Source organism: Sorex fumeus, unplaced genomic scaffold (genome assembly GCF_029834395.1).
Source record: "Sorex fumeus unplaced genomic scaffold, SorFum_2.1 ptg000043l, whole genome shotgun sequence".
Classification (NCBI taxonomy): Eukaryota; Metazoa; Chordata; class Mammalia; order Eulipotyphla; family Soricidae; genus Sorex; species Sorex fumeus.
In genome coordinates, this window is record NW_026606100.1 from 537,423 (window position 1) to 557,699 (window position 20,277).

The following is a 20,277-nucleotide window of genomic DNA, read 5'->3' on the forward strand; positions in this document are numbered from 1 at the left end:
TCTTCGCAGAGTCTTTGTGCCATCCTTTAAAAACTAAAGAGAAAACACTACATTTGTTGACATGACACAACCTTCTAATGAGGCTGTTGAGTGAATAGAAATTTAGGAGTTGGGATTGACAAGCCAAACGACCAGAGCTGTCTGCTCACTGGCACGTTCACCCTCAGATTACAGCTTGTCTCTTAGAAACTGGGTAACAGCAGTGTTTCTTTATAACTTTTCTTTTCAAAATAAGGATGCGTGCTGTGGGTCTGCGGGTCTGAATTACCCACATCTTTGAAGAGCCAAAAAGGACCGTGTTGGAATTAATTGAAATTGTATTCAGAACTCTACCCAAAAGCTTTAGTCGTAAGCTTTATCCCTCCGGAAACATTTCTTTCCCTTTAAAAAAATATTTTGTTAAAAAACACTATGATATGAGGGCGATAGACTATTTGGTTTCTTCTAAGTAGATGCTCTTAAATTAATGCATATAAATAATTTGTATTTAATTTCCTCTCTTTCCTGTTGAGCAAAGCATAAAATGCACAGATTCCTACATTTCAAGTCACTTGGTCAATGCGGAGTCTCTTTGTATTTCATTTCTTAAGACAAATTGTGCCTCTCGTTCTGATTTGGCCGTGGGACTCAGGGGGAGAAAGGCTGTGTTTTCACTCGCACTGTCCTCGGTTTCTACGCTGGCCAGTTCGTAGTCTTCTGACCGTCTGGCATCAGTCAGAATTCGGATCTGCTCCTGGACAGTTTCTAGCAATATTTTCACTTCCTGTTGTTCTGCTATAAGACAATCGCTGACTGGAATACTCACATTGACAATATCAGCAGAGTAGGAGTTTTTGCACCATTTGATGCTTTTGACTTCAGAAATCCCTGGCATTTGCATGCAGGTTTCCTCTAGACCCACTGAAGGGATGATGGGCACAGAACTGGCCCTTGTGGATGAATATCTCACCAGGTCCTTTTGATCCAAGCTATTATAATAAGAGTTTGTCTCTCTTGAAGGCAGTTGCATATTTATTGATGCATTTTGTTGGGATTTTAAACCATTGGATGCATACCTGAAAAAGAAAGAGAGTGTTCACACAGTCCGTTTTCTGCTGTGCTTCTTCCGATCAATATTCAGTCCACAAAGCACTTCTCACATGCACCATCTCACTGAATTCTCACAGCAACCCCATGAGACGGATATGTTCCCATTTAAACAGATAAGTTAACTGAAGCTCAGATAGGTGAAGTGACTTGCCCAAGGTCACACAGAAAATAAGTGACAGACTGAGACTCAAACCCAGGTCTTCTTACTTTAAGTCCAGGGATCTTTCAACACACCACAGCTGTATAGGCAGGTGAGATATAGTCTTCCTGACCTCTATCCTAGAATACAAAGTAAATGGGGATTGAGCAGGTAAGTGTGGCCTTTCCATAGTGACAAACAGGAAACCCATAATGGCATTACTCCACTCCATCAAAGTGACCACCCTCTCAGCCTTGGTTCTATCAGATAGACTTTTTGTGGTCACCCTAGTTAGAGGCAATCAGGAGTCTACCATTTTTTTTCTGCTTCACACTGGCTTTAAGGGAATAAAATTCAAATTTATTGGTGCTCTATTATGTATGAATTGCCTCCTTCTCAGATTTTGAGCCTAAGGATGGAGATAGGAGACACAGAAATTACCACAAAGTAGGTTTCATAGGCCTACTGCCAGTCTAGTAATTTTCCTTACATGACTTCTGGAGCCATGTAAGGTAGTCTGTTTGTGCTTGACAAGGCTTATTAAGAATATTAATGCACCATTTCAAATCATTTGAATATGCCAGAACCCAGTTAGCCCCATTATTTCCTATTCTCAGAAAATAAATTTTCCAGCATTCCTGCAGTGACAACAAAATGGGGCAGATATATTGTAGATTTGTAGAAACGTGGCTTGGGAACTTTTTATTGTCAAGTTATTTATCTTTAATTTAAATGTTAAATAAAATATTAAAATTTAAAACAACTAAATGTATCTACCCTTTGTGTAATATAATGAATCCCTCTTGTCTTACATTATAATGCAAATGAAATAAAACTTATACATGTTAAGAATAACTGCAATGAAATCTTGCATAATAAATAATTATTCCTTTTTAGAGTTGCTGCAAGGGTCCCAGCAGTGATATTGGAGTAGAGGCTAAATATTGTTCTTCGAAAATTTTAAAGGAGAGCTAAAGTTCTAGATACTATTTATAATTAAAAGATATTTAAAGTTCTGTATCATTTGAAGAGTGAGGACTACTTCAAAAAGTTGATACAGAATCTGTTATTCATTGATTATAGCATACCAGTTTGGATTTTCTGCACTCTGAATACTCATCAAAGAATTTACAGAGGCGCTCCCTTTAATATAAATGAGCCAAAGGTCGTTTAAAAGTTGAATACAACAATTTATTTATATTAGTTGTAAATAGTACAAGTATTAGGTGAAGGGGGTGTTTTTCCCTAGGACAATTCAAGGCTCAGTGAGGAAGACCTTAAAATGAATGAACTAAGTTGCAAGAATTCACTTTTCCCTCTGGAGCCAAACAATTACAGATTCAATTTATAAATCAGCATCCATAAATGTGATTGTGTTCATATTCCTCCTAATTTAGTTGCCTATTTAGTCAGAAAGACTAGTATTGAATCTATACTACTGAAACCACTACTTTTAGTGTGTTTCTCTATAAAGTTGTATCAAATACTTCAAGTGATGTAAAGTGGTTAGCTAAGTGATAAAGGTACTTAGCATATTTTAAAATTTTTATTTATTTATTTATTTTTATTTAGCATAATTTAGACCCCTTCCACATTAAAGATAGAAGGAAGAATCATCACTTAAGGTTCCATCTTTGTTCTAGCATACAAATATATTAGCTCCAAACATCCAATACAACCCAATTCAATGCTTTTTGAGCTACTGTGATCTACCAATCAGAAATAAAGTTCCCTTCTTCAGGCTTCAATGTTGTAAATGCTGGGTTCTAAATGGGCTGACGTTACAGCCAAAGGAGAGAAGGAACATATACCAGAATGAATCTTCCAGAAGAGACCCACATACCCTTAATAAACAAAGAGCAGGTGTCTGATGATCCTTGTAAATTCATGCACTTCACCTCCAGGGTAGGGCCAGATTTGAAGAGGGCCTTTAGCTGTGAAATTCTATTACCATTCTTATTTCCTGTCCAGAGAGACAGTCTGTCTCCCAGGAGTAGAAAATAGCTGTTTTAAAGAGCTGAGAATGAGATTGCTCCTTGATATTCATTTGCAGAGCACATAGTGACTTAGACTTAGAATCACCATTTATCAACTTTGGGTTCATACCACACACTGAAAACATTTTATTGGTCAGCCATCTGGAGAGAATATACCAAACCCAATGATGATTGAACCAAAATGAAACCACTATCACATAGTCAATAGTGCATCTCCTTCGAGGTAAAAGATATACAGTGCCTGACATGCGATGGGAGTATGAGTTTCTAAAGAATCAGATAGATATATGGTTTAATCAAGCCTAAACCTGGCACAGACCCCAAGAACTCTTCCACTTGGGTGACAAGGAATTATAGTGACAATAGTGTCAATAGAAATAGAGACAGTTTTGCTAGATTCTCTCCTTCTTCTCACAAGATTTTTTTCAAAGAAATGTCTATTTTCACTATTTTCACCATATTCCTGGGCATTTTGTTTGTTTAGGAGTCATGTGTAGTATTGCTCAGGGTTTGCATCTGTCTCAGGGATCACTCCTAGCTCTCCTAGCAGGGATGGAAAGACCATATGAGCTACTGGAGATAAAACCCCGGTTGGCTCTATGCAAGGCAAGTATCTACATACTCTGGTCCCAATCCTTACCAGGTATTTTAATTCAATTTTGTCTTGTTCATTCTCAGAAACAACTTTTTTGTTGTTTTGGGGCTCACTCAGTGGTTCTCAAGATTTAATTATTGCTTTATGCTCAGGAAACAAATCTGGAAGGGCTCAGAAGACAAATAGGGTGTCTGTGACTGAACCTACACTAGCTGTGTACAAAGAAAGTGCCCCACCAATTGTACTACTGTTCCAAACCACACTTCTTCCATTTTAACATATATTTAACCAAAGAATAAATTCACAAATATAGATATTATTATTGGGCTGGAGCAATAGCACAGCGGGTAGGGCGTCTACCTTGCACGCAGCCAACATGGCTGACCCGAGTTCGATTCCTCCGCCCCTCTCGGAGAGCCCGGCAAGCTACTGAGAGTATTTGATATGCCAGACACAGTAACAACAAAGTCTCCAATGGAGACGTTACTGGACCCGCTTGAGCAAATCGATGATCAACGGGAGGGCCTTTACTTTACTTTATTTTCATATGGACTGATAATTATAAAATATTATCAAGCATAAGCTAAATTAGAATCTTTTCACCAGCTATGAAGCAAAGAGAAATATAAACGGCCTCTTGACTTGTACTGCACATTTTGGACAATCTAACTGTTATGTTGAATTGCAACGGTTACTCCAGATCTGTACCAATACATTTTACAGTCCATTTGAAATTGATTCAACATCACAAAATCTAGCCAATGGTGGGGTGGGGTGGGGGGGTGGTATTTCTTAACTTTCTCTGACAGGGCACTTATTTACATATATATGTATACATACATATATCTGTATATATGTGTGTGATAATAGAAAGGTAAGATTATGTGATAGATCTCCTGCCTGTGCCTTTATTTTTATATAGTATAGACCAAAGCCATCTAGGTAAATGCAATATAAACTTGGCTGACTCATCCAGAGATATAAGCACTAGATGCAACAGCATTCTGACTTGACTGAGATTCCTAGAGTAAACCCTGATTACATTGCTGTTGAAGATATTGGTAATACTACAATAGTTCCTGTAATAATAAATATTATACTACTGTTTTGCTTACTGTGTTTTAGATAAGTTTGTTACAGTTGTAATTTTCTTTTCTTAATCTGCCGAAGAATCCTCGGGAAAGCTGTTATTAATTTTGTTCAAATTATGGATGAGATCAATTCAAAGTCAGATTTGAAAAAATTCTCAAATTCACACAAACAATAAGAAGCAAAGATGAAATTTGAATTCCAGTCTTTTTTATTAAATAAGGTGTGTCATGTTTGGCTGACTAGTTTAAGTTAAATAAATACAGGATACATTTATCTTTTACATGGTATGACATGTGCCTGGGATGGGTCTGTGCAAACTCAGAGGAAGGAACACTTTTCATTCTGCAAAAATATGTGGCTGATATTGTCTTTTCTATCCCTGCACCAAAAATGAACCTAATTTATGAGATCAGCAAGTAAAAGTTTGATCAAATGTTGTCAACATTAGATGAGACCTGTTTGTGACTGTTCAACTGAAGCAGATATGACATATACAACAATTACTCATTAGCGTATTACCCACAATACTGACTAGCAAATTAGGAAATTTTTAAACCTATTGAAGAAACAAAATGAGTTCTCCAAAGAAATTGAATTTTTTAAATCAATAATTAAAATAATCCACAATTGCTTCAGCAACTATATAATAACATAGTTCCTAGATACATACTTTTTTTTATATGTAAGAACACTTCCCCAATATCTACTTCCAATGTACCTATTCTTTATCGCTAACATTCACAGCTAACATTTCCCTACTATCTGTTTCCACTGCATTGGCTCTTTTAAACTAGTTGATTGTGAAATAGAGATGGAAGTGAGCATAAATAGCCAATGATGAAATCAGTGAATAAAACCCAAAGGAACACATGAATCAATATGAAGCTAAAGCATTTATACCATCCTTAAGTTCATTACTTTTAAGACCTACCCTTGACGAGGTATTGTATCCTGGTCTGGGATCCTTGATTCCTCAAGTTGTTGATATGCTGGTCCCACAATTCCACTCAGCCTACTTCGGGGTGAGGGGGGAGTCCTTCTGAAAGTGTTTCTGTGGAGCATACCGCTCCTTTGTCCTGGGCTGCAGCAAGAGGTCAGACTCCTGCTGGGTGAAATAAAATCAATATTGATCATTGTTTAATCATCACCTAAAAATGTTCATTGCAATAACCTCAAGGATGGTTCCTTAACATCACAGTCACAGCATTTGCATCCCAGAATTCTTCCATCCTGCTAGGAAGTATTCAGAAGACGTCAAGTCTATTTTAGTCTTGGAGAAACTAAGATAAAGAAAAGATTCGATGTTTTCTTAAATTTCCAAACTAAATTTCCTATTTGGAACTACAACAATTGCAGCTTTCTGAGCAAAGTGACTTGTTTAAGGCATTATCATGTTCCTGAAACCCTCATCATTCATATTACAGTCATTGTCTCTCAAGTAGAAATAAAAAGGCCGTGTTCATAGAAATTGAAAAGAAGAAAAAGAAAAAAAAACAAGCCTTCATGGGATTCACAGGCAAAATATTACACATTAGAGTAAAATGAACAAATCTTATGTAATTGTCAGTATATCTTTAGAAAATATCTAAAATACTCAGGTGACCCCTCCAAGATGTTCATAATTTTTTAAAAACTAAACTTTATTTGTGTTTTCTTATAATAAGAATCTGATTATACAATGGCTGAATAAATAACAGTACCCCTACATTTAAAAAAAAGAAACTGATTATATAGTTCATTTGATCCCATACATTGAAATAGTGATGTGCTAAAAATTACATTAAATGTCATAAGGAACAAGTGGGATATTCTTTATGTTGTACCTTTACATATATGAATTTCAAAAATAACTAGACTTGATTAAAAGTAATTGGTAATTTGATTTATTAGTTATTCTATATTAACCCCTATCTTCATCTCACTGAATTCACCTACCCCCATGTACACTGTTGAGGAGAGTTTTGTTCCTACATAGATATTCCAAGAGATGATTGAAGCTTTCTGTAGCTAAGAAGATTCTGCAGCTTTCATGAAATAAGTTCCTTAGAATTTTGTGCTTCTTTCTCATTCAACTCTGAAAATATTGGTAAGGCCACATAAAGAAAGATGAAAAACAAATGTACAAAATTTCAGTAAACCTGCTAAGAGGTAAAGCAATCAGATCCCCAAAGGAATTTCACCTATAAAATCATGTTCCTGAACGCTCTATTATGCAAGTTTCTTTGCATTTTCTAGTTTCAATGCATACCACTCAGTAGCAATTTTGCAGTTCAGGGGCACACAGGCTCAGAAACTGGCCATAGATGCACTCAGTGTGCTATTTGGTGCTGCATGTTATTGGCAGCAATGTAAGTGGAGATGTGCTTCCTTAGTCAGGATACTAGAGGGAAGTAGATGATTTTAAATTGAAAGATCCTACTATTTAGAGGTTGTCAATGTTACAGGTGGACTTAAAACTTAAGGCATCATCATAAGTAAAGGGTAGAAAGGAATAAAAGCTGCTACACCCCTGAATCTGAAGAGAAAGTGGGAAAAAGCAGTTACTAGGACAGAGAAGGTGCTGTCAACAGGAACATTGTGGCCCTAAAAAGAGGGGTATAGCCAAGCAACTAAGCAGACAGGGAGAGGAGAGAAGTATCAAAGGACCTCATATCCTTCCTTCCTCTCTATTTATTGGCCAATGCCTCCCGCTGAACTACAGAAATCGAGGAAGGTGAAGCTTGTTGTTCTCAATCCACAGGGCAAGGCAGAAGAAATGCAACAATTCAATCTGGAAGGGTGAGAGGCAAAAGAAAGGTATCAGATTGGAACAATATTACTGTGGGAAGTGGCTTACCCAGGATTGATCCCCAGCACAAAATATGATACCCTGACTCCCCACCAGAAGAGACTCCTAAGTACAGAGCCAGGAGTAAACCCTGAGCATAAGTTGGGTGTGGCCCTCAAACCAAAACGACCAAAAAAAAAAAAGAGAAAAGAAAAGAAAAGTATCATCATCACACATCATCATGCTGAGTGAATTACTGACTAAATCTATAGCAATAGATTTACTCTGGGAATTAAAAGAAACAAAGCATACAAGTTTCTAGCATGGACCCAAGCAAGTGATAAATGCTTCACACAATGAGTTTCCTGGTTCTTCTACCACAACACATAACTTATATGACCACAGTTATCACCCAAATCCCTGGACTTTTATTGCTATTGAATGAAAAATCAAACATCAACACCCACCCCCATATGTGCAATATTGAAGAATTATATTGAGAAAGTAAAATGCTGTGTTACGTGACCTAATAGATGTTTTTTAAAGTAAGAACTTACTGCTTTGAATTAATAGCTTTGTTTCATAAATAAATGATTCAAATGCACCATATTAGCTGAACACCACAAATAATCATTCAGAGCTAGCCAAACTGTCACAAAGACAAAGACTGCTACTATGAACTAGTGACCCGTCTTTTTTTAAAAAGTTATGTATCCATTGATCAATAAAATACTCAAGCTTTCTAATCCAGTGGCATTCAAGAAGTTATGGAGCGATTTGGGAGACTTATAAATCAGTGACCAGGTTATCAATCATGAAAATGTTTAAGTCAACTGCATGTTTTACAAAACAAAAACTATGTTATATTAAACAATAATTCACAAAGTTCCAAAAGCACTTTATAAATCAACCCTTGACTATTTATCAGTACAAAGTGCAAGTCAACAGATATTGCAAAGTCATTGAACCAAATAAAAAGGAAGGTCTTTTAAATGGGCCCTTATTTAACCTGTGAGTGATTCCTAAAAAGCATGTTAGAAGCCACATTTAGGAGGGTTATATGAACAGATAAGAGGAGGGGTGGGATTTTATAATTCAAATGCATTAGTCTATAATTCTTTTTTATCCCAACTTTAAAATGATTATAGTGTAAAATATAATATTATATTGAATTATTTTACTGGTCTAGAGTACCACTTTAACCTGTGTTATAATAAGCAGAGGAAAATGGTATTTTAGAGAAAATAACCATCTTCCAAAAGATTGTTAATTTTATACTTATTTCCTTTATCATAGATTTCTCCCGTTAGATAAAAAACTAAAATACTATTTTTGCAGAAAAATACCTATAAATTTCTCAACTTACATTAGCCAAAGCTTCTACCTATATTTCAAACTATTATGCAATAATTGACCATATTTATATCCTGATTTGAAAACACTTAAATTTTTGTAAGGGGACTGGAGCGATAGTAAAGCAGGTAGGACATTTGCCTTGCACGCAGCTGAACTGGGTTCGATCACCAGCATCCCATTTGGTCCCCCAAGCACCTCCAGGAGTAATTCCTGAGTGTAAAGCTAGGAGTAAACCCTGAGCATTGCTGGATGTGACCCAAAAAGCAATAAATAAATAAATAAATAAATAATAAAAAATTGTAAAACTTGGCAAATCCTTGGTATCCATCTTGTCTCAGGTATAATGAGAATAGATTATCACTAAGCAACTTAAAATTTCACAGAAAAATGTGTCCAGTATTTGAAGCATGGTAGCACAGTGTTCCCGTTGTTCATCGATTTGTTCAAACGAGCGGGCCTAGTAATGCCTCCAACATGAGACTCGTTACTATGTTTCACATATTGAATACATCACGGGTAGCTTGCCAGGCTTTGCCATGGGGGTGAGATATTCTCAATAGCTTTCCGGGCTATCCGAGTGGGGTGGAGGAATCTTTTGGGCCGGCTGCGTGCAAGGCAAAAGACCTACCGTTGTGTTAGTACTCTGCATTGTGTCCAGTATTAAAAAAAAAAAAAACTATTTTAGGGGACTCACTGAGAGAGAGAAATTTTTTATTGTAGTGTATGTTTGGTTTTGTTTGTTTGCTTGCTTATTTTTTGCTTTGGTGGCCACAACCAGGGATGTTCAGAGGTTACTTCTGGCTCTGCACTCAGGTATTACTCCTGGTAGTGCATAGCGGACCATATGGATGCCTGGGACCTAACCTGGTTCCACCACATGTAAGGCAAGCTCCCTACCCACCATACTGCTCTGACTCCTGGAGTATATGTTTCTATCTTGGTGACTTTCAACGTGTGGCCCATGTAGACTAAACCAAGGTTCACCATTTATCTTTCATGCTAAGAATAATTTATTTCCACCTTTTTTTTAAAAAAAAATCAAAGTAATTAAAACTTTTACAACTTGATTTTTTTATCCTGTATTTCTAAGAAAACGAAGTTCAAATTGCTGAACAAATTCCATGAAATTTGGAGTTATACATTTGGATTGACATAACCATGCAAAATCTGCCATTTGCTTCACAAGACCTGAAACATCTAAAGTTCCAGATTCCTAATGTCTAAAACACAGCCTGCAAACTAATATAAAAAAATCTGTTCAGACTCTGAATGTCATGACATTTATAACTTTAATTTTCACTTTTCCCCTGAAAGAGTCAATTTCTATCACCAGCTTCTACAAAGAGCACCACCTCATTGATTATAGAAGATCTCACAGACCCAAGGACGTTTGTCAGGCTTCTTCCCTTGCAAAGTTTCTTTGTGTGAGAGCCATGTTGGAAGAGATGGAGCGTGTCATCTCAGCTGCCTAGGGAAGAGTTAGTCATTAACTTTGCAGGCAGATATTAGGCAGACTAGGAAATACCATGGTTTTAATCGTTTTTTTACAGAATGCAATTGCTTCAGACACTGGGGTGTGTCTGCAGCTTTGTGGGTGTTGTTAATAGTTCCTTTGGGCTTCTTGGAGGAGCACTGCTACCTGCTGATATCTTTGATTTTCTTGCTAGTATCTGCTTGTGCATCTTCTCCGTGGAGCATTATAAGAAAAGCAAGAACAATCATTTCTCCTAAGAATGTTGTCATTCCCTGAGATGCATTGTCCAGCATTGTACATACTGTGAACACAACCCTCCCACCATGCTGAGCTACCTGTACCTGTGGTGTTTGACAGATTGGCTTCCTCTGTCAGGAGTAGGGATCTCTGGGAATGACTGGGGGCCAGCAAAACTTGACTCCATCATTTTCTCCAATGCAGTCACAGGATGCCTTTCCGCCTTTGAATACTGTGGGAAATTACACGCAAAGAATTGAGCTGGAGGATATGTTATGATATGAGGACTGTACCAGTATCAAAAATTTACTAGAATTTGCTAGTCACTTTTTCACTGGGAACTTGATCAAGAGAACAAAATCAATAGCATTTGTATCCCATTTCTTATACAGTGAATCTGCCTCCTGCTTAAACTTCTGTGGTTAGATAAGGTCCATTCCAATGGGTACTTACTTCACTTTAGAATCCTGAGTTTGTCTTCTCATTTCAGACTACTTTCATAGAACACTGAGCCTCATAGCTAAAGAACACTCACAGAGTGTTCTATTCAATGCATATAAAAATTGAAATATTTAATTATACTAGCAATAATAGGGATTATATAATTACTGAATGAATGAACCTCGATATTATCAGAATTGTGGAAAGAATTTATTCATATCTTCCCCCAACACTGCACTGCTTTCTGATTTTATCCTAATACTACGCAATTGCCACATATAATAAAACCTATTTATTAATTTTTCTTATAATCATTACCCCTCATCTTATTTTTGACTCTGATTTATGAGATGACATAGAAACCAAAAGAAAACTTTGAGATAATACATTAATACAAATTTTGCCTCAAGAGAAATGACATGGTATTTCAACCAGCCAGTAAGGTGTCAAGTTTGGATATATGAAAAATTGGTAAGGAATAGTGTATTTCTCTTCTTGAAACTCCATATGCAAACACTCCTACAGTCTTACATTTCTAATATGGAACCAGATTCAAAAGACTCAGAATCTTTAATATTCATATCTAATGCCTGAACAAGAATTTTACAGAATATTGACATGCAAAATTCATAACCATGTATATAACTGTACTCATGGTAATGGGATGAAAATCATAATAGAAATATTAACTATTAAAAAATCCAATATAGACAAATATTTAGGAAAAATGAAGTTGGTGATAATTTGTTGTTGGACAAATATTTAGTATATTCTAAAACATTAAACATAATGGTTATGGAGCTGGAGCTATAGTACAGCGGATAGGGCATTTGCCTTCTACGTGTCTGACTTGGGTTTGATTTCCAGCATTCCATATGGTCCCCTGAGCAGCGCCAGGAGTAATTCCTGAGTGCAAAGCCAGGAGTAACCCCTGTGCATTGCGGGTGTGACCCAAAAAGTCAAAAAAGAAAAAAAAAACATAATGGTGTTTCAGTATTAGGAATAATGGAGTTCTAGGATTCTCTATTGTTAGTATAATTGAAAATCTAAAAACTTTAATAATGTTTAGACTATGTCAGCATAACAAAATGAACAAAAAATAAAAATAACTGAAAATAATATAAACGAATAATACATAGACATTGAAGAGAATAAGATTAAGATACAAAAAGTTCCTATAATATAAACCTACTTATGTAAATAAGGAGAATGCAATAAATAGATAAATAGATATGCATATTGCATGTTTACGGACACTTTTACATACATATATTTATATTTGTACACATGTAATATATACTTACATATACACAAACATACATATAAATATGTCCACATATATTTATATATGTATGTTAGTGTATTTATGTGTATGTCACTTGTAACTACACAGAATGCAAATAAAACTAAAATATAAGGACTGGGACTATCTTAAAGGGCTGGATCAAATGCCTGACTGCACAAGACCCTGGTTTTGACTTCTAGCACACTATGGTCAGAGCAATGTTGAGCTGTCCCTAATGGCCCCCAGCACAACTGGGTCCCAGGAGAGCTGCATTGCCATTCCCAAGCATGAAACTGTCAGGTCCACAGAGCTGAGTAGGTATTGCTGGAAATGGCCTCTGAGCCCTCTAAACACTAATTGAGTGATTCTCTCCCCATAAAAAAGTAGAATGTTGAAGATACTTATTTTTGTTCGCTTATGCTGCTTCATGAATCACATATTAAAATTGTGTGTATTTGTGAGTCATCCTCTCTTAGTTTTTCCCTATTTCTTCTGTGACTTTACTTGTCTTTTTTAAAATTTCCATAACTCTTTCAAAATAATTTTAAATAATTTTATCATGTTAAAAGGGCCATGGAATATAAACATTTTGTTCAGTATATTCTTATAGGGTTATTTTTTGTTGTAAAGTAAAAAAGACTATTAACTACTAATAAAGTATAATTCTTGGTGGAAGGGGTTGAGTATTTTAGTGAATATGGGCTATTATGCTTAAGGAAAATATCAGTTTTGCAGTCACTTCAGATACCTAACATTTTCTTTTTCAGTACTTCCAAAATACACCACATAGTGGCAGTAATGACCATGCCTTGAATCAGATTCTGAATTCTACAAAATGGGCTTACAGAAGCTGGAAAAAAAATAACATGAAACAAAGATATGAATAAAATTAGGAGAGATAGCTATACTCAACAACTCAGAATAATAAAGACCAAAAACACAATGAAAGTAACTTTGTTGCACTTCTTAATCACTAACATTTTTATTATAAACCATTCATGGAAAGAAGTTCATTAAACGGGTGTTTTCCTGAAATAGAATCGACATCCTGAATATCTACTTCCAGGTATTGTGAAAAATATAGTTTTTCACCTTCCCCAAAACTGAACAGTTCATAAATTGATTTAGAAGACAAACTCTGACCTAGTAGGAACAACTACAGGAGCAAATGAGATAGCAAAGGAATATCTGCACAAAATAAAGAAGCAAGGTTTAGCTCTTGCATAGAATGTTCAGGAGTGATAGTGACAAAATGGCTCTGGAACAAATTTTCTTAACAATTGCTGAATCACTAAAAGATAACAATCCATTAATGTAAGTATATATTTAACAATACATGTAAAATATTTAAACGAACAGATTCTGGATCCCTAGAGCTGCCCCTCTGATTTGAATAACACTTTTGACCTGAGAATTAATGATCACATGCAAAATTCCCAGTAAATATTTTGAATAGAGCCAAACTCCAGCTCTGCTGTTCATAGTATTTATAATAGATACTGAATTCATTTTTTTTCATTTAAATGATTTAATTGTTCTTCTATTATCAATTTGCTTTCAAATGAGTGATGTTGGTCCATTAACAAACACTTGTTTCTAAAGAGTACTGTTTTTTACCTCTTTCTCTCACAGTCTTAGTGATAACAGTCTTCATCTCAGTGGTTGCCTTTCCCCTAAGATTCAGTTTTAAATTGCTGCTCTTTAATTCAGAGTTGGTTGACACTTGAGAGAACACTAAAATAACTATTAATTTGGCAATCTTTCAAACTAATATTCCACACATACTGGCTGAACTTATTTTTTAGAGCTTCTAGTGTTTTCTTTTGGCAGATAAAGAGCTTGGGGACTGTCATTCTTATCCAATAACACAATAAGATAGATGCATGTCAATTATTATTCTTATAGCTACATATAGTGAAAATTGAGGGTCAAGTGATAATTCTGAACATATAAATGAATGTAGAGAACCATAACTAGGAAAAGCATACCTATAAGAAAATCTGTTCAAGTCACAACTGGATAGGAATGCTAAAACGAACATTTCTATTGTCATTGGAATCTTTGTATGGACTAGAGTGAGAATAAAAATTATTTGAAGGCTGCCATCTTACAGTTTCATGGGTTTGATATTAGGAATGACATAAAATCTTCATCACAAGAAAACCAAGAAAAATTATCTTATGTCTATGACAAGGAAAGGGGAAAGAACCATATTAAATGCATAGAGTATTCTTCATTATAACAGCCTTATCAGTGAAAAAGAGTTTACTGAACATTCTATCATCAGAGACATAAACTTTTCCTAGATTCAATTTTTATGCTTAAGACATAAGGGGAAAAACCAGAAAAACATTTGGAGGTTCAGATCCCCGGAACACAGGATAGCTCTAAAAGATTAAAACACATAATGAGTTCATAGGCCCTTAGTTCTATTACTATTATTCCAACAGTGTTTCACTACAATAACTACATTATAGATGAAAAAAAATACGACTCTATTTAAGAAAGAATTCTTAGGGAAACCCCAAAACACAAATGTAGACAAAAAAAAAGAAAGTAGATTATTTTTAATAACTAGCAACTACATTAATAAAATTCCAAATTACTACAAAGCTTGTTATTAAAGGTCTGTTTACCTCTGTAATTTAGTCCATTATGTATTAACTTCTTAATTAAAAAATGGTATAAGGCACACTAAAATATAAGAAAATATAAAAGCTTTAAGAAGCAAAGTTAGCATTATAACCCTTCAGATATGACAGAAACATTACAATAATCAGCACAGAGAATTTAAAACAAAAGTAATAAATGTAGTAAGGGCTATCAACAAAATGGCAAGCAGTATTTAAAAACATATGTACAAAAAGAGAGATCAATTCTAAGAAATATTCTAAAATACATGCCAGGATTCTAAAACATTGTAAAGAAGCAAGCAATAGCACAGGAGGTAGGGTGTTTGCCTTGCATGCAGCCAACCTGGCTGACCCTGGTTTGATTTCTCCGCCCCTCTTGGAGAGCTCAGCAAGCTACCGAGAGTATCCCTCCCGCACTGCAAAGCCTGGCAAGCTTCTCGTGATGTATTCCATATGCCAAACACAGTAACAACGAGTCTCACAACGGAGATGTTAGTGGGCCCGCTCCAGAAAAATCAATGAACAGTGGGAGGACAGTGCTACAGCGCAATGAATATACTTGATAAGGCCATTACTACACAGTATAGAAACAAGGGAAAAACCAGTAATCTTCAGTATAAGTTGATATAAACTTCCTGTTCAAAATAAATGAAAAAGAATCAATAAAAATTAGAGAAATACAAAAGATGATACTCCAAAGCAGTGAAACGGTATTGGAAGGTATACAATATACATCATTGGAATATCAAAAGTGAAATTGGCCCAAAGAAATAAAATACTGAATTAAATATTAGAAACAAACAAACAACAACAACAACAAAAAAAGATCTCATGGAGATAATGATTTAAAATGTCAAAAAGGACTCCTTATCTTTCTTATAAGGGAACAACAGAAACCCTAATCAGAAATCTTAATTTGCTTTTATCTTGGAAGTGTGCCTCAAGGGATCAGGGAATTCATTCTTGCCCTTCAGTCTGAAACACACACCCTTTCTAAGAATGTGAGCTTCTTTTTGGGTGTTGTGGTTTGCAAAAGAGGCATTGAGTGGCAATCATGTTTGGTCTATAGTCTACTTTCAGCAAGGGAATACCCTGCCACAGAGGCAGGGTGGGAGGTGGGGGTGGGGCATGGGAGAAATGCTGGGACCCGTGGTGGTGGAAAATGGGCACTGGTGGAGGGATGGGTACTTGATCATTGTATAACTGAAACCCAAGCACAAAAATTTGTAAGTCTACAACTGTACCTCATAGTGTTTCACTAATAAAAATTTTTAAAAAATCCTCCAAATAAGTAAAGTAAAGTAAAGGCCCTCCAGTCGTTCATCGATTTGCTCGAGTGGACGCAGTAACGTCTCCATTGGAGATTTTGTTGTTACTGTGTTTGGCATATCGAATGCATCACGGGTGGCTTGCCAGGCTCTGCTGTGTGGGCGAGATACTCTCGGTAGCTTGCCGGACTCTCAGAGAGGGGAGGAGGAATCGAACTCCGGTCGGTCATGTTGGCTGCGTACAAGGCAATCGCCCTACCGCTGTGCTATTGCTCCAGCTCCAAATAAAATATTTATTTAAAAAAAAAAAAGAAAGTGAGCTTCACTGTTCTCTTTTCCTTAAAAAAAAAATAAAAAGCTTCCTGTGACTGAGAAGAACAAAACAAAGATAAGGTGTTTCCTTTGATGAGTTCATCATCTTCCAGCTTGCCAAATTACTGCTAATAAAGTTTTTTCAACTCATCATCATTTTTTGGTTTTTATTTTGGGGTGGGCCAGGGCTGGAGTGATAGCACAGGGGCTGGAGTGATAGCACAGCGGTAGGGCGTTTGCCTTGCACGCAGCCAGCCCGGCCGAGCTCGGTTCAATTCCTCTGCCCTTCTCGGAGAGCCTGGCAAGCTACCAAGAGTATTCAATATGCCAAACACAGTAACAAGAAGTCTCACAATGGAGACGCTACTGGGCCCGCTCAAGCAAAATCGATGAACAACGGGAGGACAGTGTAGACAGTGTATTTTGGGGACATATCCGGTGGCAGGCTCTCAAGAGGGAGTGGAGCCCTACCATCATGGTAACAGAAGGAAAAACTAAGCCTGTGTTAAGATTAATATAACAATGACTGAGAAATTTCTAATACAGATAAGCCATAGATATAGAAAACTAAACACCACAACAAATTTCAGTAAAATGAAAATAGATCAATAGCATAGCAAATTATATCCAGACTGCATTTTTTTAGTTAAAAGGGAAAAAAAGACAAAAGCTCAGTGAAATTTGGGAGAAAATCTAGAATAAAACAAAGTGAATAAGCAATATATTGGGGAGATCAAGATATCAAAAATCTTTTTTTGACATTTCCAACAATGGTTTATTTGGAAATACAGAACAATACAATAAATAAAGATATTTTGAAAAACAGATTTGTCTGAGGATACAGGTAGAGCAAAAGAAGATGCTAAGTTTAGAGCATTTTTCAGGCAAATTTAAATGGTCTCCAAACAGCTGTTCTTTGATTTGGAATTGTTGCCTTTAATACTCCTTCACTGATTCACTTTTGTAAATCTATTTAGGTCTGCAATTAGAGTTCATCACTGTATTCATCCTATCACTATATTTTTTTTTTCATGTATTTATTTTTTGCTCGAGCGGGCCCAGTAACGTCTCCATTGGAGACTTTGTTGTTACTGTGTCTGGCATATCAAATACTCTCGGTAGCTTGCCGGGCTCTCTGAGAGGGGCGGAGTAGCGCGTTCGCCTTACACGCGGCCAACATGGTCAACCCGAGTTCGATTCCTCCGCCCCTCTCGGAGAGCCCGGCAAGCTACCGAGAGTATTTGATATGCCAGACACAGTAACAACAAAGTCTCCAATGGAGACGTTACTGGGCCCGCTCGAGCAAATCGACGGTCAACGGGAGGGCCTTTACCTTTACCTTTACCTTATTTATTTTTTCTTTTTTTCTTTTTTTATTAGTGAAACACCATGAGGTACAGTTATAGACTTACAAATTTTGTGCTTGGGTTTCAGTTATACCATGATCAAGTGCCCATTCCTCCACCAGTGTCCGTCATCCATCACCACGGGTCCCAGCATCCCCCCACCCCCCATCCCCCCGTCCCATCCTGCCTCTGTGGCAGGGTATTACCCCTTGTTCTCTCTCTCTTCTTTTGGGTACTGTGTTTTGCAAGAGAGGCATTTAGTGGCAATCTTGTCAAAAATCTTGAAAGAAAACATAAAAGCAAAACACCAAGGTTGAAACTTATTTCCAGTGAAAGTAGTTTTTGAAAGTAACACACAAAACAAACAAACACTGTCCTCCCATTGTTCATTGATTTGCTCGACCAGGGCCCAGTAACGTCTCCATTTTGAGACTTACTGTTACTGTGTTTGGCATATTGAATACGTCACGGGTAGCTTTCCAGGCTTTGCCACATGGGCAAGATACCCTCAGTAGCTTGCCAGGCTCTCGGAGAGGGGCGGAGGAATAGAACCCGGTTTGGCGGGGACAAATAAATACTTTCTGAAATAAAGAAAAAGTACAAAACTCATCAACATCAGACATGCCTGCCAAAACTTTTTAAGTAATATTTTTAGGGAGGAACAAAATAATATCAATACAAATCTCAGGTATACAGAAAAAAAAAGCAAAGTGTCAGAGACACAATAGAGCTAAATTAAATTATTTTATTTTCCTTATCTTTATTAGACAAAATAAAAAGTGTTCAAAGTAACAATACATTGTGTTACAGTACACAGGTTACTTTACATATAAAATTTAGTCAAAAATTTTGTAGGGAAATGGAGAGTATTTGTACTTTGTACTAGTCATGGATTTATTGAGTGCTATTGGAAAGTGGACCAGAATAGTTTTAATGCATATTGAAAATTTCTGAGAAACCAATAAAAATTATGGAAAAGAAATTTAGGGCCAGAGAGAGAGCTGAGTTGCTTAGGCACATGCCTTGCATATGGCCAACTCAGGTTCTATCCCAGTTGCACATATGGTTTCCTGAGCCCTGTCAGGAGTGATCTCTAAACACAGAGACAGGAATTAAACCCTGAGTACACCTGGGTATGCCAAAAATACAAAACAAAACAACTCTGATATATATAACAAAAGAGGAGAGAAAATAAAATCATGGCAAATTATTAAAATCAGAAAAGTATGCAGTAGAATAGAATAAAATAAACAAAATTTAAGTGCAAGGAATAGAAGTAGTTGTAAATATGGCAGCTATTAATTTAAGTGTATTAATGCTTTATATATATATGAATACTATAAATATAGCTATAAAAAAGATACTAAGAAAAAATAAAACACCAAATGTTTAACTACATGTAGTTTACAAGAAATCTTACATACAAAAAACATTAATATAAAGAGACATGATAAAAGTAGCAGTAGAAAAAGTCATATTATACTAATAACTAATATAAAAACACTGGAGTGACATAGAAAGTAAGGAAATATATTTGGGATAAAAATAATGAGTAAACTGTAACGTGCCTGAAAATTAAAGGATCAGTTCTTCAAGAAAGAAAGAAAATGTCTATTTAGCTAACAATACAGTGTTAACATATTACAAACTGATGGAACTGCAAAGAGAAACAGAGAAATTCACTTCAATAGTTGGAGAGTTCGACATTCATTAATTGGCAGTTTGATTAGGAAGGATATCAATATGGAAAATCAACAAGGAATGTCAATAAGGATGTAGTTGATCTAAATGTCACTCTTTTTCAAACTAGAGTCAATTGATGTTCATAAAACAATTCTTCAACAAAAACACAGATCACATAGCCTTTTTGTCTCACAAGGAACTTATCAAAATCTCATCTTCCCTATAGAATAGGCATAAGAAATGAAAAAGCTAGGGCCAAGGAGATAGTGCAATAGGCCGGGCATTTGTTTTGCATGAATTGGACCTGGTTTTCATCCCCAGAAGTGCATATGATTCTCAGAACAATGCCAAAAGTGATTCCTGAGCACAGAACCAGGAGTCAGTCCTAAAGTACATGGAGTATGGTCCAAAACAGAACAAAAAGAAAGAAAATTAAAATAAAAACTTTAAAGAAAACACAAATAATAAGCAACACAAATCATATAAAACATACTCATTACACCAAATTAGTATTAAATTAGAAGTCCATAACAATGACACTCAGAAAATCAAAAACTAGGTAG

The 20,277-nt window shown here is 36.0% G+C and overlaps 1 protein-coding gene across 7 annotated transcripts in view; it reads right to left on the bottom strand.

Annotated features, from left to right (window-relative positions):
- Positions 1-205: 205 nt before the first annotated feature.
- NRG3 (neuregulin 3) overlaps positions 206-20,277 on the bottom strand; it is a 1,132,961-nt gene continuing 1,112,889 nt past the window's right edge. For 2 of the 7 annotated variants that reach the window (XM_056120544.1, XM_056120542.1), the window contains exons 7-10: positions 10,851-10,978; positions 5,844-6,017; positions 1,297-1,368; positions 206-1,055 (exon numbers count right to left, since the gene is read on the bottom strand). In XM_056120544.1, coding sequence (XP_055976519.1) covers positions 548-1,055; positions 1,297-1,368; positions 5,844-6,017; positions 10,851-10,978 — 882 coding nt within the window. In that variant the 3' untranslated portion in view covers positions 206-547. The remainder of the gene's footprint in view (positions 1,056-1,296; positions 1,369-5,843; positions 6,018-10,850; positions 10,979-20,277) is intronic. The other 5 variants (XM_056120548.1, XM_056120546.1, XM_056120547.1 and 2 more) reach the window with 3 other exon arrangements.